At 56.1% G+C, this 22742-nt stretch overlaps 2 protein-coding genes across 5 annotated transcripts in view; one reads left to right on the forward strand and one right to left on the reverse strand.

Moving 5' to 3' along the window:
- The window catches only part of PLEKHG3 (pleckstrin homology and RhoGEF domain containing G3), a 46761-nt gene extending 32628 nt beyond the window's left edge, over window positions 1-14133 (forward strand). For 2 of the 4 annotated variants that reach the window (XM_070797707.1, XM_070797706.1), the window contains exons 3-18: window positions 457-554; window positions 1718-1787; window positions 2060-2106; window positions 2213-2363; window positions 2446-2577; window positions 2813-2995; window positions 3217-3309; window positions 3583-3669; window positions 3899-3932; window positions 4273-4365; window positions 7241-7279; window positions 7673-7692; window positions 8124-8474; window positions 8937-9050; window positions 10991-12374; window positions 12786-14133. In XM_070797707.1, coding sequence (XP_070653808.1) covers window positions 457-554; window positions 1718-1787; window positions 2060-2106; window positions 2213-2363; window positions 2446-2577; window positions 2813-2995; window positions 3217-3309; window positions 3583-3669; window positions 3899-3932; window positions 4273-4365; window positions 7241-7279; window positions 7673-7692; window positions 8124-8474; window positions 8937-9050; window positions 10991-12374; window positions 12786-13516 — 3627 coding nt within the window. In that variant the 3' untranslated portion in view covers window positions 13517-14133. The remainder of the gene's footprint in view (window positions 1-456; window positions 555-1717; window positions 1788-2059; window positions 2107-2212; window positions 2364-2445; window positions 2578-2812; window positions 2996-3216; window positions 3310-3582; window positions 3670-3898; window positions 3933-4272; window positions 4366-7240; window positions 7280-7672; window positions 7693-8123; window positions 8475-8936; window positions 9051-10990; window positions 12375-12785) is intronic. The other 2 variants (XM_070797708.1, XM_070797709.1) reach the window with 2 other exon arrangements.
- A 1757-nt stretch (window positions 14134-15890) lies between these two features.
- SPTB (spectrin beta, erythrocytic) overlaps window positions 15891-22742 on the reverse strand; it is a 130893-nt gene continuing 124041 nt past the window's right edge. The window contains exons 34-36 of the mRNA XM_070797705.1: window positions 19552-19725; window positions 19255-19297; window positions 15891-19112 (exon numbers count right to left, since the gene is read on the reverse strand). Coding sequence (XP_070653806.1) covers window positions 18945-19112; window positions 19255-19297; window positions 19552-19725 — 385 coding nt within the window. The 3' untranslated portion in view covers window positions 15891-18944. The remainder of the gene's footprint in view (window positions 19113-19254; window positions 19298-19551; window positions 19726-22742) is intronic.

Here is a 22742-nt window from a genome sequence, read left to right on the forward strand (position 1 = left end):
GAAACTCTGAGGGAGAGTGCGTTCCAGGGCTCTCCCCTAGCTCCTGGGTGCTGCTGGCAACCCTCGCTGTTCCTTGCCCTGTAGCTGTGTCCCCCCATTATCTGCCTCTGTCTTCACATGGCCTTTTCTGAGTTTGTCTGTGTCCTCTCCTCTTACAAGGACACCAGTCACTTGATTCAGAGCCCACTCTACATCCAGTGTGGTAGCATCTGATGATCCTTAATCATTATATCTGCAAAGACCCTATTTCAAAGAAGGTCACATTCTGCGATTCCAAGTGGGTATTATTATTTGTGAGGAGGAACCAGCCGTCCCAGGGCAGTAGGTGACATCTGTGAAATGGTCACAGCAGGAAAATACAGCCCAGGAATGAGGTGTGGCTGGCGAGTGGGGCGATGGGACAGGACCGGATTGTGCCGGGGGCGCTGCTGGGCTCTGACGCCTCTCTCCACGCAGGACTACCTCTTGAAGATCATTGACACGCCAGGGCTGCTGAACCCAGAGCAAGTCAGCGCCCTCTTTGGGAACATAGAAAGCATCTATGCACTGAACAGGTATGGAGTGAGCTTGACACACCCCATGTTCTTACTGTGAGCCCCATCTCAGGGCCTGGAGAGGGGCCCCGATGTCCCTGATCTTACTCGGGGGCTGTGATGCACGCCCAGGGTCTGATCGCTGAAGTGGGGAAGAGTGGTCCCTCCCTGTACAGTTAGCTCTCTTCAGGAGAGAGGGCCTTTGGGCCTGTGTGCCCTGGGCCCAGTGTGCTACCTGATGGGCAGAGGGGCTCGTGTGAGGCGGTGTTCATGTTGGGTCCAGGCTGGGCCAGCGCCCCTTCAGGGACTACTGCACCCTTGCACCTGAAGCTCTTCCCCTGTCCCTCTCATCTTGGTCCCCCACATGCAGATCTCTTCGTTCTTCTCCACCTTCCCCCTGATTCCGTGGGAAGATGGGGCTCCCTGGAGGTGATCTGACCCGTTAGGTAGGGGAACATACAAGCCCGGCAAGGAGTGAAGAGGAAGGCTGAGCAAGGCCTGGCGAGGGGCTGCTTCAGGGACAAAAGGGCTCCACGAAGATCACACATGAGTGGCTGCCAGGGCCCCCAGACTCCCCAGGGAGAGGGCACTGGCTGGGAGGAGCAGAGCTTATGGGGGCAGCATTGACGGGATAGGAGGAACCTTGCCCCAGGCCCCTGAAGATGGGCAGAGGGACTTACTGCTGGACAAGCTGGGAGGCCCGATGCAGGGGAGACTTGGACCGGAGGGTGTGGGCTTGGGTGAGGAGTAGCACAGGAAGGGAGGCCGGGTGTTCCTCTCGTGCCCCCGTCTCAGAACAAGCAGTGGTGGGACTCACCCTGTCTCTCCCATTTTCTGCACCCTTCTGAACTGGGGGCCTCGGTCCCTTTGCTAGTTCTCCCTATCTCCTTCCCCTTTTAATGTCTGGTTCTGTGTGTTTGACTCCTGCCTGCAGAGGAGCTGTGTCCCCTTCCGAGGTGGGTACTGGTGTGCTTTCTCCCTCTCCTGCTGGTGGAGCGCATGGCTGTTTTGCCCCCATCTTTGCTGCGGTGCTGGCTCCTTTCCATAGTTGCTGCCCCTGGTGGAGCTCACTGACACCAGGGCTGATGTGTGTCTGGGCACCAGGAGGTTGGGGAGGGGGTGTGTTGGTGACCATGGAGGCTGTGAGTGGTCCACGGTCTGATGACCACCTTCCCTTCACCTAGCCAGCTACTCAGAGACCTGGACAGCTGCAACAGTGACCCCGTGGCCGTGGCCAGCTGCTTTGTGGAAAGGGTAAGCACGGCTGGGTCCTGGCACCATTCTGCCTTGCTAGGGACCTCTCTCCAGGGGAAGTGCTGGGTGCCTTGCCTTGAATATCAAGGGCATTTAGGGTGGCGCTGGGGGCTGCTGGGTGGATGGAATGTCTGAGACGGATGGGTACAGAGATGAATCTGCAGATGCTTGGGGAGAGTGTGCTCCGGGGCCCAGGGCCATGCCTTTGATACACCCAGGCTTACAGGCAAATGCGAGTCTCCCTGAAATAACTGTTTTTGGTCTTTCTTTAGAGCCAAGAGTTTGATATCTACACTCAGTATTGCAACAACTACCCCAAGTGAGTAATTAGGATGGAGAGGGGAGGCAGAGCCATCTGGCGAGTCCAGAGCACCCCACCTCCCCCTCCAGACCCCCTCTGGTGATGGCCCCTTTCCCACTGGCAGCTCGGTGGCCGCCCTGACCGAGTGCATGCAAGACAAGCAGCAGGCCAAGTTCTTCCGAGACCAGCAGGACTTGCTGCAGCATTCGCTGCCCTTGGGCTCCTATCTCCTCAAGCCGGTCCAGCGCATCCTCAAGTACCACCTGCTGCTCCAGGTAAGCCGGGGCTCCTCCCGAGGACATGGGGGCCTGAGGGAGGGGAAGGGCCCTTGAGCCTAAGCTCCCGCTCCCCGCACAGGAGATCGCCAAGCATTTTGATGAGGAAGAGGATGGCTTTGAGGTGGTGGAGGATGCCATTGACACCATGACATGCGTGGCCTGGTACATCAATGACATGAAGAGGAGGCACGAACATGCGGTCCGGCTCCAGGTGCTCTGGAGCTGAGAGCTGGAGGGGTGGGCAGGCAGGGGTGCTCGGGCAGGAAGAGGCTTAGAAGAGGAAATGCGAGCTGAGGGGTGGTGTCCTTGAAGATGGGCTTCTCTGGGGGGAGCCCTTGGTGCGGCGTGTCTCTGTGAAACCCAGGCGGTGACTCCAGGGGGCCCTGCGTGGTCCCAGCAGGGTCTCCAGCAGCCTGACCCTGGGGCTTGGGGCTTCTCTGTTGCAGGAGATTCAGTCTCTGCTCCTCAACTGGACGGGGCCAGACCTGACCACCTACGGGGAGCTCGTCCTGGAGGGCACGTTCCGCGTGCACCGTGTGCGCAGCGAGAAGACCTTCTTCCTCTTCGACAAAGCGCTGCTCGTCACCAAGAAGCGGGGCGGCCACTTTGTCTACAAGAGCCACATCCCGGTAACCAGGCCACACCTCCTCCTCCCCTGCTTCCCGCCTTCCTGACGGGCCAGTTCCACTTTCCAGCTCTGCGCCAGACTTGGCTGGGCCTCAGGTTGGGGTGGACACAGCTCCAGCCTTAGAAGAATACTCTCCCTGCCTCCCCCAACGGCCTTGAGGGGTGGGGTCCCCGGTTGGCTCCCCGCCGCGGGCTTGACTGCCATCTCCCCCTGCCCTCCCAGTGTTCCTCCCTGATGCTGATCGAAAGCACCCGAGAGTCCCTGTGCTTCACCGTCACGCATTACAAGCACGGCAAGCAGCAATACAACATCCAGGTGAGGGGCAGGCCAGGACAAGACCCCCACGGGTCTGCGGGGTGCAGGCTGGGAAAAGACCGACCCCTCCCTCAGTGGCGGGAGCCTTGGAGTCTCCCCCTGGAAGGCAGAGGTGCTTGGGGGTATCTCTCGGGCTTGTGCTGAGGAGTTGAGGGAGCCTCAGCACCCCCAGCCTTCTTTCTGCCTCTGCCCCCCTCGGCGGAAGCCCAGCCCATGCCAGATGGCTTCAGGCCTGTCATGGTGACCCCCTCCTTCTCTGTTGGGCCCACCCAGGCCAAAACGGTGGAGGAGAAACGAAGGTGGACTCACCACATCAAGAGGCTCATTCTGGACAACCACCATACCACCATCCCCCAGAAGGTGAGTTCCCGGGGCGCCTGATGGGGGGCCGGGAGTGGCTGTCCCTCAGAGCCAGCTCCGGGGAACCCTGGGCCTCACCTTTGGACACTGACCCCACTGGACAATGGGGTCAGTTCAGCGGATGCTACGGTCCTCTGTACCAGCCCTGTGGGGGGCCCTGGTACCGCAAGGCCGAGGGAGAAATGGCTCATAGCAAGGTAGCCACAAGGTGGGTTTCCTTTCCTTCCAGGCCAAAGAAGCCATCTTGGAAATGGATTCCTATTGTAAGTTCACCCTTCCTGCCTGCTTCGTCCCTAATGGTGCTTGTCTCTTGGTCGGACTGTATCCTGGGGGCGCTTTGCTGGATACTTAGTCTAGAGAGTAGGGAGGATGGGGGAGGTTCCTTCTGTAAGGCTGGGGGTCTGCTGCAAGACCAGGGCTTGGTGCTGATGACAGGCGGGACGCTGTGTGCCTCGCACTCCTGGTGCGCGGAGAGGTTGGAAGAGCTCTGCAGGCTTATGGCCCTGGAGCTGGGCTGGGCAGCAGAGTTGTGGTCGGGGGTGGGCAGAGTCCACACCAAGGCTGATGGTATCCTAAAGGTCTGGTCGTCTCTCTTGGGTGCAGATCCCAATCGGTACCGCCACAGCCCAGAGCGCCTGAAGAAGGGCTCCCAGGATGACGTGTCCGCCCACGTGCACCAGGGGCGCCGGCAGTCTGGTAAGGCAGGGACTTGGTGGGCACAGAGGCTTCTTTTCAGGACCTTTAACCAAGTGGGGAACCAACCTTCTACAGCAGCATTTGGGGCTGGCTCTCACCTCTCTGGAAATCCCAGGAAGGGATGGGGGGGTGGGGGTAAGTGTGGTGTGGATGGGTATGTCTGGAGCCTCCTGCCTTCCACCAGGCACCTCTGGCACCTTCCTGCCTACCCAGGGCTGGACAGCTTTCCTTTTACAAGGCCCTAGGAAGGCTTGTTCCAGGCACCCCTTCTTAGCGCCCCCACAATTGACTCCTTCCTCCTTTGCCACTTGGAATACTGGGAGTCAGCCAGAGTAATGCTCGGACGTCACGGATGGTCCACAGCCCAGTTATGGAACAGAGCAGAGGCAGGACGTGGGGAAAATGAGTTGGATTTCAAGTGGCACCAGATCCAGACAGGAAATATTTACTTTGGGTCTCAGGGAAGAGTTCTGTTCTCCTTTCCTGGGTTTTCTTCCATGACTGGGCTTGCTGCTGTGTACTTGGAGGTATTGAAATGAACCATTTATTGAAAAGAGAAAACCTTGCTTTTATTCTCTGCCCTTGTAGTGATGAGTGTGTGTGTTTTCTGTGTCAATTTTCACACTCTTCATTCGGTCTGAGGCCCAGGGATCGATCTGGTTTTGGCCAGGCACTTGCCAAACTACCACCTGAGGTGGGAATTGGGGTGAGAACCATTTCAGAGACCCCTAAAGAGAAAGACTAAGTAGTGATGGGAGCTGGTTCCTGGCTGGGATCCCCACAGTGCGTGGGGTTTGATTGGCAAGACCCACAGGTCCCCTGAACACCTGTGTGGATTGACATAGAACCTTCGGTTTTTCTGGAGGATGAAGCTGAGCAGTGTCTGGAAAGCTCTTGTGTGTTTTGTCTGGTGGTGTTCCTATTGGATCTCAGACCTTAGGCAAACTTGCATGGTTGCAAAAGGTCTTTGATGCCATGTGTTAAAAGCCTCAAATTGGGAGTGTTACTTCCTAAGTCTCTGGCCCCTGTTGCTTCTCTGTCCCTTCTTCTGTAATTCTCTCATCCCCTAACATTACCTCTTAACTTGCCATAGCTTTGACTTGGAAGCTTCCAATATGTGGAGGTATTTAGTAAGTGGCGGCAGTGGTAATAACAGTACTACCTGTCATAACATCAGCTGCAGCAAGCGAGGCACTCGGGAAATGAGCCGTTTCAGAGCTGACGTTTCCCCCAGGCTGAGGTTTTAGCCTGTAAACACTAGAACAGTTGGGTTTTGTTTTTGTGTTTTAGTTTTGTTGTTTTTGTTGAGTTGCTAAGTTATGTCTGATTCTTGTGAACTCCATAGGCTATCCATGGGATTTCCCAGGGAAGAATGTTGGAGCGGGTTGCCATTTCTTCCTCCAGGGGATCTTCCCAACACAGGGATTGAGCCTGAGTCTCCTGAATTGCAGATGGATTCCTTTCCACTGAGCCATCAGGGAAAGAATTCACTTGCCAATGCAGGAGACGCAGCAGGAGACACGAGTTCAATCGATCCCTTGGTTGGGAAGAACCCTTGGAGGAAGAAATGGCAACCCGCTCCAGTATTCTTGCCTGGAAAAACTCATGGACAGAGGAGGAGCCTGGCGGGCTACAGTCCATGAGGCCACAAAGAGCCAGACACAACAGAGCAGTTAAGCAGTTCCGCCTTTACACTGAACAGTGTTCCTTCTTATTAGTCCGCATGCTTTTCTGTAGTAGCCCTTCCTTCTTCCCTCTTCTGTTACAAATTAATCGATTGAATGTGTAAGAAATGTGTGTAACATCAGTCAGGACGTCAATGAGAGGGAGGATCCGGGCCAGTGGGAGAGTGTGAGTACTTGTTCTCAGTCATCTGTTGTGACTGCCTCCAGGCCTATTTCTGCTTCATATGTGCAGAGAGTTGGGATGGGCAGATAAGTACACTCTCTGGGTAAATAAGGTGCTGTTGTCATCATCTTAAATATTCTTGTTACATATTCCTGATTACACAGTTTAAACTGAAAGAGTAGAGCCTTTTGTATTTCTCACTTTAAAAACGACTAGGTGTCTGGTTACCTCCATGCAGGTGGAAGGTAGGTGTGTGTGCCTGTGCGCATTTAGAAAAAACAGTTCTTCAATACGCTTTCCTGTCCAGGAACAGCTGAGGCACCTCAGGAGAGCTCCCTTCTGACTCCCAGTTTATAGTGGGGCTGCCACTTGATGCCAGGCGGTCGAGGGCAGTAGGGGCTAAGGGCACGGCTCTGTAGAGAGGTTCCTTAGACCTGTCCTCTCATCCTGGCCTCTCTATCTCAGGTCTGTCCCCAGAAAGGCTGGGGATAAGGTGCTGACACCATCGGCCTAACGGGTGTATTCTGTCCTTAGGGCCTGGGCAGCCCTTGTCCAGCTGAGCAGCAGGGCTTCATGGTGCCAGGCCTTAAAGGCCATAGCAAGTTGGATGCAACCTCTGCTTTCCTGTGGGGGCTCTGTGAAGGGGCTTGGGTGTCACTAAGGCCCTGATGTGCTCTGTGCAGAGAGGTGGGGCTTGAGGTGGGGGCCAGGGCCCTCAAGAGAGGCTCATCATTCTCAAGAGGACAGTGTGGGGCAGTGGCACCAGAACTGAGGGCCCCAGCAGGGCTAGTGGGCAGGCCTCGTTCTGGGGGCTGTCAGTCACAGCAGAGCACCCCAAGCCGGGGTGGGCAGTGGCTCCCTGTGGACTGGGCGTGAGGGCAGCCTTTGTCATGCCCCGGGGCCACAGGGGCCCTGCTGGAGTGGACTTTGAGCTGGTGATGGGCCAGTGGCGCTATGAGTATGGGGCCTGGGCCAGGCCAGGCAGTTTGCAGCCTGCACTGACTCTGCCCGTTGCTCTCCTCCTCAGAGCCGACCAGACGTCTGTTCAGGCAACTCAGTGAGAAAGGTGAGTGAGGGAATGGTGGTCAGCTATCCCCTTGAGCCCTAGGGCGAGGGTGAGCGGGAGGAGTGGGCGACCAGCAGTGTGGGGGCGACATGGACGGTGAAGAGGGGCCTCTGTTTCTCCCTGGAAGGGGGGCTCTCCCCCTACACGCCTCGCACCCTGTCTCCCTGTCCTTGGTTGATAGCAGGAGCGAGTGACCCCCACCCCGGGCTCCTGTGCCATCAGTCATTCCTTTGGAAGTCCTGTGAAGATTCTGGGAGCAGGAGCCCCTGATGAGGGCTTTCCCAGGGGGTCCTGGGCCTCGGGCCTGTGTAAGGGGGCTCTTTCTCCTGCTCACTGATCTCCCCTCTCCCTCCCCCCTCGCCCGTGTGCCGGAATCTGGCGGTGGTGGAGCAGCCAGAGCCACAAGAGTGAAGGTAAGGCCAGGGGCGAGGGGACTGTGGACAGGTTGGGGGGAACTGCCCGGCTCAGCCCTCATCATCGTCACTTACTCAGCAGACACCTGTCAAGCACCTACTGGGCACCAGGCTCTGTCTTGAGGGTCCTGGAGATGAATAAGCCCAGAGTACCCTTCTGTACCTTTTTCCTGGGGTGGCAGCCTGCCAGTGGCTGGCCCAAGCCTGGATCCTCTCATATTGCTCTCTCTCCCTGGGGCAGGCGGGCCTGTCTGGGTCCTGAGTTCCTGCCCAGGCCCCAGGCCCAGCTTCCCACCTCTAGAGTCCCCCGCACCACTCAGGAGCCCAGAGGTTGGGTGTCTATAGATGCGAAGCCTCCCCAGCCCCAGCAGCTGCAGGAGGAGGGGGGTTGCCCAGAGGCTGGTCACGAGGGGGCCTTGTGCTCTGCACAGCACGCGGGCAGTGTTGGCACGCTCCTGGACTTTGGACAGCCCCCCTGTGCTCGGGGCCTGCAGTTGGAGGCCGAAGGGGCTGCCCAGGAAGAGAAGGAGGAGGTGATGGAGGAGGAGGAGGAGGAGCAGGCCTTTCAGGTCTCTCTGGAGGACCTGGCTGGGCACAAAGGCAGCGAGAAGGGGGCCAGGCCAGAGCCCTCAGGCTCGGAGGAGGAGGAGGAGGAGGAGGAGGAGGAGGAGGAGAGCCTGGCAGTGGCGGAGCAGGTAGCCGACTTTGCCAGCTCCCTGCTGGCCGCCCTCCACTGCTGGCACTATCGGGCCAACGCTTTACTTTTCTCCCGGGGCGCTATGGTGAGGTGTCTCTTTGATCTCCCCTCCTCCTTGCATGCTTCCTGGCATGTGCATGCCCATCTGTGAGTCCCCTTCCCTGCTGTCCTCACCCCTCCGTCCTTGTTCCTTCATTCCTGCCAATGGCGTTTCTTAACCCCTGGCTCGCTGTCACGCCCTGGTGAGCCCCTGGCATTCATTGTTCCAGTACTGGAGCTAACCAGCATGCTACTCAGTGGGCATGATTAATGGGGCAGGCTGGGGGGTGGCGGGGAGGTCAGCACACTGGGGATGCATGCCTGGTGGGGATTTCTGAGTCTCCCAGACTTGGCAGTTCAGGCCGACTCTGGATGGCGCAGGTCCAACGCTGGATCTCAGTGTAGCCCAACCCCCTTGGGGCTCAAGAGGTGCTGTCAGGGTTGGGATGCAGAAGGGACCAGCTCCCTATTGTTCTGGAAGCTGATGACTGCCCTCTGCTTGCTGCAGGGGAAGGAACGCAGGGAGTCTGAAGAACCCAAGAGCTGCGGGAGGACCAGGAGCCTGTCTCCAACTCCTGAGGAAAAGTGCCTGAACTTTGAGTCTGTGACTTCCCTGCCAGAGGTGAGTGGCCAGCAGGTAGAATAGGGATTGTGCATACCCTCCTGAGCTCAGATCTCCAGCTTTGTAGGCGGGGCTTTCAGACATGGCTCTCCTGTTAGGCCCATGGGGACAGGGAATCTTGCTTCCCAGGACTCTCATGCCTTCAGGAAACCTGTCTGGCCTATGGGCATGTGGCTTGGTGACAGACAGCTTCTTACTCTGAATTAGAAAACAGTACCCCTCCCTCTGGGGCTTCCTTGGTGGCTCCATGGTAAAGAACCTGCCTGCAGTTCAGGAGATCCAGGTTCGATTCTTGGATCAGGAAGATCCCCTGGAGGAAAGGGCATGGCAACCTACTCTTGCCTGGAGAATCCCATGGACAGAGGAGCCTGGCAGGCTGCAGCCCACAGGGTCGCAGAGTCGGGAACGACTGAAGCTACTAAGTGGCAGCAGCACCCCTTCCTTTGGGCAGATGCAGTCTCTTGCCAAGGGACACAGTTATTGGAAGTGACCAGAGTTGAGGTCCTCTTGTCCAGGCCTCCTTGCATAGAGCATAAGGCCCTGCCCTGCCAGCATGCCAGACATTTAAATCATGCCTGTCCCACCTGGCAAAGGAATAAGGTGTTGATATCTACTGGACACCTTCTATATGCCTGGTGTTCTGTTTCTTCCTTCTGTTTTCTGAACCAGCTCTACCAGGGAGAATGAGACTCAGAGAGGTTAGGTGACGTGCCTGACATTGCACAGCTTCTAAGGGGCAGAGCTCAGGTTAGACTTGGGTCTGTGACCCAGAAGCCTGCACTCTTTCCTCCCCACCCCCACCACCAGCCCATCGCTATCTGTGGGTTATATGCAACAGAATCCTTTGCTTTCCCAGAGATACAAGGAAAATTTCAAGAAATCTAGACTCCCAAGGTGATCCTCACAGCCAGGACAAGACTTATAGCCTGTGTGACACTGGAAAAGGGTTTAGAGTAGTGCTGGTTGATGATAATAGAATGTGAGCCTCGTGTAATTTTGAATATTCTAGCAGTCTCAGTAAAGGATTATTTAACCAGTATATCCAGACTATTATCATTTCAACACACGGTATCAAAGCTACTCATGAGGTACTTTGTACTTTTCGGTGTGAAGTTTTTGCAGCGTGGACTAGCCGCATTTCAGATGCTCGGGAGTCACGAGTGGCTGGCAGTCATTGTGTTGGACAGTGTCCAACCCAGGGCCTCGCTCCTGGGTCCCGCTGTGCAGATGCTAGACTAGAACGGTTGGAATCAGCTCTGGTTCCTCAGATTTTAGAGTGCTGTCTTGTCTTCTCCCTAATGAATCTTCTGGAAAGCCGCCTATACTGGCTGATTTTACGATTCAAATGACCTGTGATGTGGTCAGAAGGGAGTTGCCGACCTTGCTTCCTCCTTTGCCATCTGCTGGGCAAAGGCAGAGTCAGGCACAAAGGTGGAGGCTGCCTAGTAGGAACTGCATCTCCATCTTCATCCTCTGATGGGATTTCAGCACATGGTCCTATTGCCCTCTGGATCTTGACCCACACAGGAGACCCTGGCCCTTCATGGGAGTCATTCAGGCCCAAGTTTCAACCCAGAACAGACTCCCCACTACTAGGGCTTGAGGAAGGGGCGTCCTAGGGCTGTGGATCTGATTCAGTATTGCATGTTCTCACCCTGTCCCTGTACCACTCGGGGAGACTACCACTGAGAGGTGCTACCACTCTGTATTCCTAGAATTTTCCTTGGCTTTGAGGACATGGGCCCAGCACCCCAGCTTCAGGGTGACTAAGGGCCATCCTCTCCTTGCTGCCGCACTTTTGAGTGCTATTCCATCTGATTGCCTGCTTCTTAAACTGCAGCCCCTTCCCACTAGGCACTGAGCAGGCCACACTGTCCACACATTCCACAGGTCCCCTGAGGGGGGGTTTTGTCTCATGCGAGCCCTTTGTGCTATCCTAGGTTGAGCCAGACACCGAGTCTGGGACCGAGCAGGAGGTGTTTGCTTCCGTGGAAGGTCCTAGCGCCGAAGAGATACCCTCAGACACAGAGGCCCCGGAGGTCCTCGAAATGCAACTTGACCCCCACCAGCTGCTGCTGGGGCTGGAGCCCCCCGATGACATGGCAGAGTTCATGGTGGCCGAGAGCACCGAGGACCCGAAGGCCCTGAGCAGCGAGGACGACGAGGAGGAGGTGGGGGCCTCCCAGGAGCCTGAGAGCCTCCTGCCTCCCTCTGTGCTGGACCAGGCCAGCGTCATTGCCGAGCTGTTCGTCAGCAGCGTCTCTCGGCGGAGCAGCCTGGCCCTGGAGGACGGCAAGTCCAGTGGCTTCGGGACCCCAAGGCTGACCAGCCGGAGCAGCAGTATGGTCAGCCTAGACGATGGTGAGAAGGGCCCAGCCCCACGTGGTGGCACCACAGACTCCCTGGGCTCTCAGCTCCTTCCAGAAGTGGACCTCAGCATTGGGATGGCCGCAGAGAGCGAACCTTCTGTCAATGGGACAGAGGCCCCGGGCCCAGGCTGCCCAGCGGAGCCAGACAGGTCTTCTTGCCCAAAGGAATCGAAGCTTTCCTCTCAAGACCGGCAGTTGCTGGACAGAATCAAGAGGTACTACGAAAATGCAGAGCACCAAGATGCAGGCTTTAGTGTCCGGCGCCGGGAGAGCCTCTCCTTCATCCCCAAAGGGCTTGTGAGAAACTCGGTCTCCAGAATAAACAGCCTTCGCAAGCCAGACCCGGAGCCACAGGCTCCACTGGGGCGCAAGAGACAGGTGGGCTCACGGGTGGCCCTCTTTGACTGCCCAGGACCAGGCCAGGCTGGCGCTGGGGACCCAGCTCCTATCACAGATGCTGAGTTCCGCCCATCCTCGGAAATGGTAAAGATCTGGGAGGGAATGGAGGCTCCCAAGGGGAGCCCTCCGAAGGGGCCGGGCCAAGGCCAGGCCAACGGCTTTGACCTGCACGAGCCCCTGTTTATCCTGGAGGAGCATGAGCTGGCAGCCATCACTGAGGAGTCAGCGGCTGCCTCCCCAGATAGCGCCTCCCCCACCGAGCCCCGCAGCCCCACCCACCTGGCCCGGGAGCTGAAGGAGCTGGTGAGGGAACTGAGCAGTGATGCCCAGGGGAAGCTGGTGACCCCGCTGCACCCCCACATCCTGCAGCTCTCCCACGTGATGGATAGCCACGTGAGCGAGCGAGTCAAGAACAAGGTCTACCAGCTGGCTCGCCAGTACAGTCTCCGGATCAAGAGCAGATCAGTGACAGCCAGGCCTCCGCTGCACTGGGAGAAGGTGGCTTCCACCGTCCCCATGGTGCAGGAGGAGGTTGGCGCACCATCCGGCGGCACAGGTACGACGGGGTGGGGAGGGGGCCTTTCCCGCAAGCCTGAGTCAGGAGCACCTTTTAGGAGCCAGTTGGCTTCTGGGGAAGTGACCCCCTACAGAACCTATACCAGAAAGAGGGCTGAGGTGAGCCCTGGAGCTGCTTTAAAGCCCAAGGGCACAGGGTCTCTTTTCCAGGAGAGCAAAAAAGAGAGAGTTGTCTCCTCCTTTTGATTCCTGACTCCTCTTCCCCGCCTTTTCTTCTTTCTTCTCATTTTCCCTTTGATACGGGGCTGCAGATGGTAAAAGGGATTTCTCTCTCATCACACCCCAAACCCCAGCAACCACCCTTGTCCAGAAGGGGAGCTGCTGTAGCCAGTTCAGAGAGCCCTTACGTCCTCTTGCTCTGGGATTCAGGCGGCTTGCTCTCTTCCCACAGGTGTGAGCAAGCTGGGGCCACCTCTCTCCAACCACAAGCAGTCCGCAGTCCAGGAGCGCAGACTGCCCAGGCCTGGCTCTTCCAGGGAGATGTCGCCACAGCGTGTCTCCTTCAGCTCCTCTGCCACCAGCCCAAGGACCACCCCACCGGGAGCCTGGCATGGCCCTCGAAGCCCCTTTGACACTGAGACCTTCAACTGGCCTGACGTCCGAGAGCTCTGCTCCAAGTACGCCTCCCTGGACGAGGTGCTCCAGACCAAGGGCGGCTGGCCCAGCAAAGTGCCAGTCAACCGGAGCCGCTCGCTGCCGGAGAACATGAGGGAGCCACAGCTGGCTCCCTCCGGCAGGTTGGGCCGTTGCGGCAGCCTCAAGGCTAGGCGGGCCCCGGTGAGCCCAGAGGCGGCCCAGCCCCAGCCTCTGGGGGAGTCGCCCCCAAGTGAGCCCGACAGAGGGGAGGCCCTGCATGTCACCGCAGACCTCATGCTGGAGGACAACCGGCGGATGATTGTCATGGAGAAGGGGCCCCTGCCTGGCCCTGCCGCAGGGCTGGAGGCGGCCAGCAGGCAGGGACTGGGCTCTGCAGCTGCCCAGATGGGGAAGGACCAGGAGTTGCAGGAGTCTGCGGAGTATCGGCCTAAGGAAGAGGGTCCCAGGGACCCAGCGGACCGAAGCCAGCAGGGCAGAGTGCGGGACCTGAGGGAGAAATTCCAGGCCTTGAACTCCACAGGTTGACTCTGAGTCCTGGGGGAGGGAGGAACCACGGCATCCTCATGCTCGCAGCTGGGCTCACCTTCCTCACTTGACCCCCTTCCCCTGCCCTCAGAAAGGCCGCCCCTGGGAGAGCACCTGCCATGGACCGGGACTTGCCGGCGACTTGACACAGGCCCATATGAGCCCCTTTCCCCTGTGAGGCCAGGGTGGCCACTTTTCTTGTATATAGTTCTGATAAGACGCCAGATATTTAAGCTCATCTGTTCCCAGGGAGAGCAAGCCCTGCTCAGGCCTCCAGCGTTGCCTGGCCACTGCCAGACCCAGGGCCCACCCAGGGGACACACAGGAAGCTGGCCTGGGGAGGCTTTGCTCTTTAACCGTGCCTTTTCTTAGGATCCAGGCAGGCACGAGGCCCATAATTTATTGCTTCCCATTCTGTGGTATGTTAGTGTTCTCGTGCACACGTGCGTGTATGCGTGTGTGTGTGTGTGTGTGTGTGTTGCTTCTCCCCTCCCAGGAAAAGTCTCGTGGCCTCTATTCAGGTACTTTTGTGGGTTGTCTTGCTGGCCCTGTGGTTGTTGCTAATGTACACATTTCATTATTTGCCAATGGTGTAATAACCACTGCTGACCAACCAACCTGTGTGTGGTCTCCTTCCTGGGGTCTGGCTGGGTTGGGAAGGGTCGATTGTGCCCAGGGCTGTCTTAGGGGAAGGTGGGACTTGGGCTTTTTGCTTCCACGTGTACTTAGTATGCAGCCATGCTCTCAAACCACAAGGCCCAGGTCCTGGTAGAGGAGGCTGGGGCAGCATAATGTGCAGGAGGGGGCTTGTTCTCTGTTATTTCTACTCCCACGGGCTTCTGTCTACCCACAGCCTGGCGTCCTGTCTAGTGGTGACCGTGCCGGCCTTTAGCTCTTTTCCCCAAGAGCCAAAGTTGGATTGAAAGGGGTGAGGTGGAGGGTGGGATGTTTTTCTAACAGACAGATGTTTCCATGACTGGTGCCTTTTATTCTCTCCCTCTCAGGTTCCCAAGAGGCATCCTGGGGGGTGAGGATTCTAAACTTAGGGCCTAGGAATATCTTAGGTGGCTTGCAGTGTCAGGTGAGGGGTACAAGTGTGTGTTTTCTGAGATGGAGCCTCATTTTTCATCTCATTTGCAAAAGTGTCTTTGATTCCCAACGGGTAAGAATGCCTCCCTATTTCTAACTGGGTGTTCTGCCCCTTTCCCTTGGTGGACCAGCCTTGTGTCACCCTGTCTGCCTGGGAGGACTGGGTCTGTAGGGCCAGGTGGGAGAGCTGTCTTGCAGGTCTTCTGACCTAGGAGGATAGACTCAGCCTAAAGATGAGTCTGCTGAGTCTAATGAGGTCAAGTATCAGAGGCAAGAGGAGGCCTTCCCTGGGCAGAAGCCGAGCCGGTCTGGCCCACGTTCTACCAGCTGCCTGGAATGGTGTGTGGCCACTTGCACAGTTGCCGAGGAGCGTGCTGGTTCCTACCAGGCAAGTCAGATTATAATGAGAAGTCACACACTGGAGTGAGAGTTAGGAGACCCAGCCCTGCACTTAACTGGCTGGGTCACCTAAACTCTTGGCTTTTCCCTCCTCTATAAATTGAAGGGGATGGATGAGTTGTTGCTTCTCAAACTCTGACTCAGACTCTTCAAGGGGTAAGGCTTGGGGGAGGTGGTAGTAATGAACACTTTCCCCAGCAGATCCATACACAGCCCTCTAGGTTGTTATGTGGGAACCCTGAACCAGCTCAGTGTTTCTTATTGGCTGCCCATTAGAATCACTGGAGAGGGAACTTTTTGGAAAATGCCAATGCCTAGGTTTCATTCACCCAGACCAATTGAAACTGCCTCTCCAGAGATGATGGTCTTCCCAGGTGGCGCAAGAGGTAAAGAACCCGCCTGTTAATACAGGAGACAGAAGAGATGCAAGTTTGATCCCTGGGTCGGGAAGATCCCCTGGAGGAGGACATGGCAACCCACTTCAGTATTCTTGCCTGGAGAATCCCATGGACAGGAGCCTGGCAGGCTATAGTCCATAGGGTCGCAAAAAGTCAGACATGACTGAAGGGACTTAAAGCACACTCACCCTGGAAATGAACCCCAGGCGTGTGGGTTCTGATACTCAGATCTCTGTCCCATGCTCCATGCAGAAAGGCCTGTAGCAGGCCCACAAGATGGCTGAATGCATGAATAAGTGTTTTCTCAGGGTCACAAGTGAAGCACAGGACTTGGGTCCTGGCAGGAGTTGTTTCTATGAGACTCCAGGGACAAGTCAATGGCCTGGCTGTACCTCTGTCTCCATGGTGGTCCTGGGTTCACAGATCCCACCTTGCTTACTCAACCAGCCCTCTTTGGTCCAGTTCAAAGGGATATAGGCCAAATAGAATTATGGAGCATTATTGATTTATTAGAAAAACTAGTAAATGGGTTTCCTCTGGTTCGTGGAAGCACATTTGAGCAGGTGGAGGACAAGACCCGGTCGGCCCCAGGGCCAGCCCCAGATTGCAAGGTCTGTGCCCAACAGGGTTGCAGTCGTCTGCCGCCGCCTCCTCCGTTGCATCCTCCCTGAGCTTGCTTGTCCAAGGGACCGAGCCATGGGGTCTTCTGGATCTCTGCCCCCTCCCACTGAGGGGAGGAAGGAGATCCAGGGCCACCCTTGGGGACTCTACGTGCCCTCCGATAGGCAGGAAGGAGGGGTGGGGTGGCAGGGAAGCCGAGCCTCCCGAGGACCCTCCTGACCTCCCTCAGCCACAGTCCACTGAGGCCAGGGGGACAAAGGGGAAGAAGAGAGGGTGGGAGGACCACCTGACCATGCCCAGAAGGAGCTTCCTCTAAACTGCCCTGGGGAGGAAGCCTGATATGCTGGTGTGGACTGGAGCTGTTTGGGGATACTGTTAAAAGACTGCAAAGTAGAAAATAAAAGGAGGAAAAAAAAACTTGCCAGGGTGCCAGGAGCTTAACCCCCCCCATGTGGCTCAGAGTCCCAAAGCTGGGTGCCTGCAGTTTCATTCCAGTTGGTCAAGGGTCTTGGGGCCTGTGTGATGTGGGAGAAGGGTGCATGGGAAGTTGGCGGTAGATGGTGGGTCACATGCAGCTGGTTGCTGCCCTTGCCCAGTCCAGGGGCTCAGGGGTGGCAAAATCCTAGCTTTTCCTTGAGGCCCCTTCATTCCTGGGACTGTGGAGTTGCTTGCTGAAATTCCTCACTTCAGAAGCACATGTGGAGGGCAGAGGGTGGCCCCTAGTGTCTTGGCTCCCACAGATTGGCCCATGGGGGCAGCTGATAGAGACTTGCCACCACCTGCTCTACAGCAAGGAACAGGCTATCCTGGAGCAGGACATGCCTTCAGGTGCGCTTGAGGCCTTTGTTATTGCCAGGTGAGCATCACTACCTCATTGCCTCCTGCCTTGGTTTCCCCTATGTGTAGAGAGGTTGGCGAGTGGTATAGATTAGGTTCCCTGTGGATGCACAGAGGGCCACAGGGATAGGTGGACAGAGGACACATGAAGACCCTGGCTCCCAAGGTGGGACCATGTGTCAGGCCCCGTCAGAGAACTTCCCTCCTGTGGTTCTTGTCCACTGAAGTTGCCTTCCCTTGACATAGTGGTAATTGATCTCGAGCACTAAGGGCTCCTGGGAGGGCCTAATAACTCCAGATGCTTATGCCTGTGGTTTCTGTCTTAGCTTCACCCAGTTCTGGGGGGTCGTCTCAGCGTGTCTAAGGCTCCTTCCCATGGGGAAGGTGATGGAAACAGCAACTGCAGGTCCCAGGGTCCTTTCTGCTCTGCCCAGGGGAGTGTCTGCTGCCTGCAACTCAACTCTTGGACCTAACCCAAGTTAAGATGCTGGGCTGGAGCTGTATTGCTTTCAGAGGGTGGTGGAAAGAATACTGTGGAACCAGTGGTCTGTTCCCTCCAGATGTCTGACTTTGGCAGCATAGGGACGGTTATCCCTGGGGAGAGAGGTTGCAGGGCCCCTTTTGGCTGTACCCAGGATTGGGGGGTAGATACCCATGTAGCCCCTTGACTCTGGCCAGGCCCTTCAGGAGGACCTGTGTGAGGGTACTTGCCACATCTTAATGGCTCCGGCCCCAACATTTGTCCCAGCTCTCCTGGGGTTGTTACATGGGTTGTAATACCCAGGTGTGGCTGCATCTGCCACCTCAGGGTGACAGCTCGTGAACTTTGCTGTCGGTTCAGCCAGCACCCTCAGGTGGTGCCAGCTGCAGCCAGGACTCATGGAGTATTTGGCTTTGGGATGCTCTAATGCAGGTGCTGCAGTGTCCATCTCGTATGGGGACCTGCCCTGTCTCCCTCCGGGACCTGGGGTCTGAGTGGGGTACTGCTGGTCTAGCAGCTACTGGGAGTGCGGCAGACCCCAGGGTGGAGAGGTGGCGCCTGGGGCAGTGTGGAAGTCTTATCTGCCTCCTTCTGGCCTGAGCCCTAAACTCTAGCTGTAGTTTTAAAAAAGAGGGCCAGCTTGAGAGCTTAGGGTCCAACCACCGCCTGGCCCAGTGGCAGCAAGGGGGTGCTGGAGGCGGCGGGAGGCCCTTCGCACTTAGGACCTATCGATTTTGGACAGTACCCCCTCTTTTTGTGGGAGGAGGGGCTGCAGTGACCCCTGAGGTGGGGAGGCAGCGGCCCCTGGCCCCTGGCCCAGAGACTCCCTCCTCATGCCCCTAGCGGGCAGGTCGGGCCTTCCCAGGAAACTTTTTTCTTCCCCTGGCTATGACTGTGTGGGACGGACCCCAAGCAACACTTGCTTTGGGAGTGGGCAGCATCTCAGGAATCTTCCCTGCTGGCTCAGAGGGTAAAGCGCCTGCCCGCAATGCGGGAGACCCAGGTTCCATCCCTGGGGCAGGAAGATCCATTGGAGAAGGAAATGGCAACCCACTCCGGTACCCTTGCCTGGAAAATCCCATGGACGGAGAAGGCTTCGGTCCATGCGGTCACTAAGAGTCGGGTACAACTGAGCGACTTCACTTTCGCTTTTCAGCATCTGAAGAACCCCCATCAAGCCTTCTTCTCCAGCTTGTGTGGGAATAGGGGGGTGGGGACTGGCTCCCCTCGGCCCCGTAAGGAGGGTCGGGAGAGGAGGGTGTGGGCCTCAAAAATCGTTTCCTGCCCCCAGAGTCAGAAGCCCCGAGGGCCCGCGGAGCTGGGGGCCTGTCCCTGGAGCCTACGCTCGCTGTGTGCGGGGCCCCAGGGCGGCGGGCGCGGAGGCAGGCGTGGGCCGGGCCGGGCCAGGCGGGCGGGCGAAGGCAGCGATCGCAGTGCAGCTGGGCCCGCGCCCGGCCGGCCGGCCGGCAGCTCAGAGCAGGCAGGCGGCAGGCAGCGGCAGCGGCCGGGCAGTGGGCGGGAGGAAGGCCCGGCCGAGGAGGGAGGCACTAGTCCCCGCACGTCCCAACGACGCACCGGCTTCACTCGCCAGGCCCCCGAGAGGCTATTTCTTTTTGGGGAAGAAGCTGAATCTCTTCTCCTTGTCCTTCTTGCCGAGGCTGGCCTCGGGGCCGGTGATGGGGGGAAGGGGCAGGCTCTGTGCCTTGACGCGGATGCTCTGGGACTCGTTGATGGCCGTGCTCACGCCCTGCAGCCAGGACAGCATCTCCTCCTGCAGGGCGGGAAGGTCAGGACCCCCAAAGGACGGGCTGCCTCTAGGACAACCCCTTCTGAGGGAGCCTTGAGGCCAAGGGGCACGGGTCCCTCCCAACTGCCCCTTGGCGGGGGTCAGGGCCAGGCAGCCCTGCACTTACCTCATCCTTGCCGTGGAAGAGCCACTCGCTGCCGTTGCTCAGCCTAGGAGGACAAAGGGATTCCCCCGTGGCCACCTCCGGATCTGACCCCCCAGCTCCCCGAGCTTTCCCATGACCAGGACCCTATCAGGCAGCACAGTGCTTTCTGAGAGAGGCGGAAATCAGGACCACCAGCCTCTCTTATTTGAAAAATCCCCGAGGGGCACCTCAGGCCTGCAGCTGGTCACATACAGTGGATTGGCCACTTAGGCCAGATCGAGCCACTAGGGAAGGAGCGGTGAACAGGCAGGGCCTCACCTCAGCTTGAAGACATGCTTCTTCTTCTTGTAGTTGGCAGCAATCTCACAGATGGCATGTCTCAGGGCCAGGGGCTCCTCCCCGTGGTAGGGCACCCCCAGGGCCAGATTCTTGGCATCCTTATAGAAGGCCAGCTCACTATTCCTGAGCACACAGTACAGGTTGTTCCAGGACCTGTGAAGGTACACACAGGCAGCTCACCTACAGTCCTCACTTGCATGCTCAGTTGCTCAGTCGCGTCTGATTCTTTGCAATCACATGGATGGTAGCCCGCCAGGCTCCTCTGCCCACAGGTTTGTCCAGGCAAGAATACTGGAGAGGGTTGCCACAGTCCTGATACAGCATCTCTATAATCAGTTCCCACAGCTTTACCATTTTTAACTACACCAACTTTACCATGATCCATAGTAATACCTTTTACGGCTAAAAAAATTGCAATTAAAAATAATCTGCATGTGGGATTTCCCTAGCAGCCCAGTGGTTAAAACTTGGCACTTCCAATGCAAGGGGTGCAGGTTCGATCCCTGGTGGGGGAACTAAGATCCCACATGCCATGTGGCATGGCCAAAAAAAAAAAAACCAATCATCTGCATGTAATTCTACTACCAAAGTCTACTATTGTTAACATTTTATGTATTTCCTTCTGGTTTATTTTCTATTCACATATATAACTAAAATTGGATTATACTGTATATTCAATTTTATTTTGTACTTTTAAGTTTAACACTATGTCATGAGTATTTCCCCATCCTCAAATATTTGAATCCTCAAATGTTTCTTGAAAATAATTTTAATAGCTATATGATATCTTGGAAGGAAAGTTATGACCAACCTAGATAGCATATTCAAAAGCAAAGACATTACTTTGCCAACAAAGGTTCGTCTAGTCAAGGCTATGGTTTTCCCTGTGGTCATGTATGGATGTGAGAGTTGGACTGTGAAGGCTGAACGCCAAAGAATTGATGCTTTTGAACTGTGGTGTTGGAGAAGACTCTTGAGAGTCCCTTGGACTGCAAAGAGATCCAACCAGTCCATTCTGAAGGAGATCAGCCCTGGGATTTCTTTGGAAGGAATGATGCTAAAGCTGAAACTCCAGTACTTTGGCCACCTCATGCGAAGAGTTGACTCACTGGAAAAGACTCTGATGCTGGGAGGGATTGGGGGCAGGAGGAGAAGGGGACGACAGAGGATGAGATGGCTGGATGGCATCACTGACTCGATGGACATGAGTCTGGGTGAACTCCGGGAGTTGGTGATGGACAGGGAGGCCTGGCGTGCTGTGATTCATGGGGTCGCAAAGAGTCAGACACGACTGAGCGACTGATCAGATCTGATCTAATGGTATTTTATCACAAATAAAAATAATCCCTATATTGGTGGACCTTTTAATACTGGAAAATTTATCCACAATTGAAATAGCAATGTGATAAACATCCTTATGGGGCTTCCCACTGATGGCTCAGTGGTGAAGAATCTGCCTGCCAATGAAAGAGATGCAGGTTCAATCCCTGGGTTGGGAAGATCCTCTAGAGAAGGAAATGGCAACCCACTCTAGTATTCTCGCCTGGGAAATACCAGTCTATGGGGTCACAGAAAGAGTCGGACACAACTGTAAAGAACAACAGCAACAACACATCCTGATGCCTTAATCTTTCCTGTAACTCTGATCTTACCTTGAGATATATTTCTAGAATTATTGAGTGTCAGACCAACAGTGTAAAGAACTTTCCAAAGCACGTTCCTAGCCACCAGCATATCTGAGTTTCACTCGCGCTTGTGCTCATTCAGTCGTGTCACTCCTTGTGACCCCATGAACTGTATAGCCCACCAGGCTCCTCTGTTCATGGGATTCTCCAGGCAAGAATACTGGAGTGGGTTTGAGTCTCACTACAGCCCATGAGTCTCACCACAGAACTGTAACATGAACAGAGCAGGGTTTTGTTTTGGTGGTAGGAGTATTTTGTTTTATTGATGATAAATGCCTGGTATACTGTGCTAGCTCTTTTTGAAAGGAACGTACTTGCACAAATCAATGCTCAACTCAAATGGGAGGCTTGGTGAGAACAACCAACAAGTGAGCTCATAAAGGAGTTCACCTGAGCTCCTTCTTTGACAAATACAGAGCACGGTGTCCTTGGGCAATGAGAAGCGTTAAGCGCGTCTTCCTCCTCTTCCTCACCACCCCCTCCCCCACTCCTTTTTGAGGGCAGAAAGGTGGAGCACTAGCAGAGCACATAGGGAAGAAGGACTGGAAGGTCAAAGAGAGAACTCGACCCGTTCAAAGCTAGCTGCAGAGCCATTCCACAAATCCCAGATTTCCGATACCAGCTCAGGGATCCTCTGCTCAGACCTGGCCCTCATCAACTTCTCTGAGCTGGTAGCCCAAGTAAGGCAGTTGCTAAGGAGGAGTAAAATCCTGCCTTGGACAAAGGACAACCTCTTTGAGATGGTTTCCCCCATCTGGAAAATGAAACCTCAATATCACAGGGTGGTTGTGAAAACTTTGTCAGTCCTGACATAATCCCTGCCGCATAGTAGGTACTTTATACATGTTAGTTTCCCCTCTCCTGCAGCCCCTCCATATAAAGCAATAAACCTCTTCAGGGTGGTCGGGCCCCAAATTCATTTTTGGAATTTGAAATAACTTTGGTGTGTCCTCCAAGCCAGGCTCTCTGTATGTTGCCAGCTGGCCCTGGGAATAGAGCTGGCTTCAACCTCTTGACACTGCCCTGTTTCTCTGAGACCCTGGACCGCTGCCTGAAGGCAGAGGCCTCTAGAGACTCTGAGTCGCGGCATCCCCCGAGTAGACCACACTCAAGGACACGACTGCCTCTGAATGAGTTCCTCAGGGTCATATCATTCCTAGGAGGGCCCTCCAGATGGCATATAGGTCAGCTCTTTCTCCTTCCCTATTTTATGGCTGGGGAAACTGAGGCCCAGACTGGGTAAAAAGGGGGACTGGATCAAGGACAGGTAGGTCTTGTTAGTGCCAAGACCTACCTGTTACCCTGCCCTGGCATAGTACCAGCTAGTGTTCTCCTGCTCTGCACCAGGCTGCCCCCACCATCCCCATGTTACAAATGAGAGGCTGAGTAACTAGTATGAGGTCATAGGATTTGAACTCAGGCCCACAGCTGAAGACAGGCTTTCCCACCATGCCAAGTAGCCCCCCAGAGTTGGCTCAGAAGGCA

Source organism: Bos indicus, chromosome 10, assembly GCF_029378745.1.
Source record: "Bos indicus isolate NIAB-ARS_2022 breed Sahiwal x Tharparkar chromosome 10, NIAB-ARS_B.indTharparkar_mat_pri_1.0, whole genome shotgun sequence".
NCBI classification, from domain to species: domain Eukaryota; kingdom Metazoa; phylum Chordata; class Mammalia; order Artiodactyla; family Bovidae; genus Bos; species Bos indicus.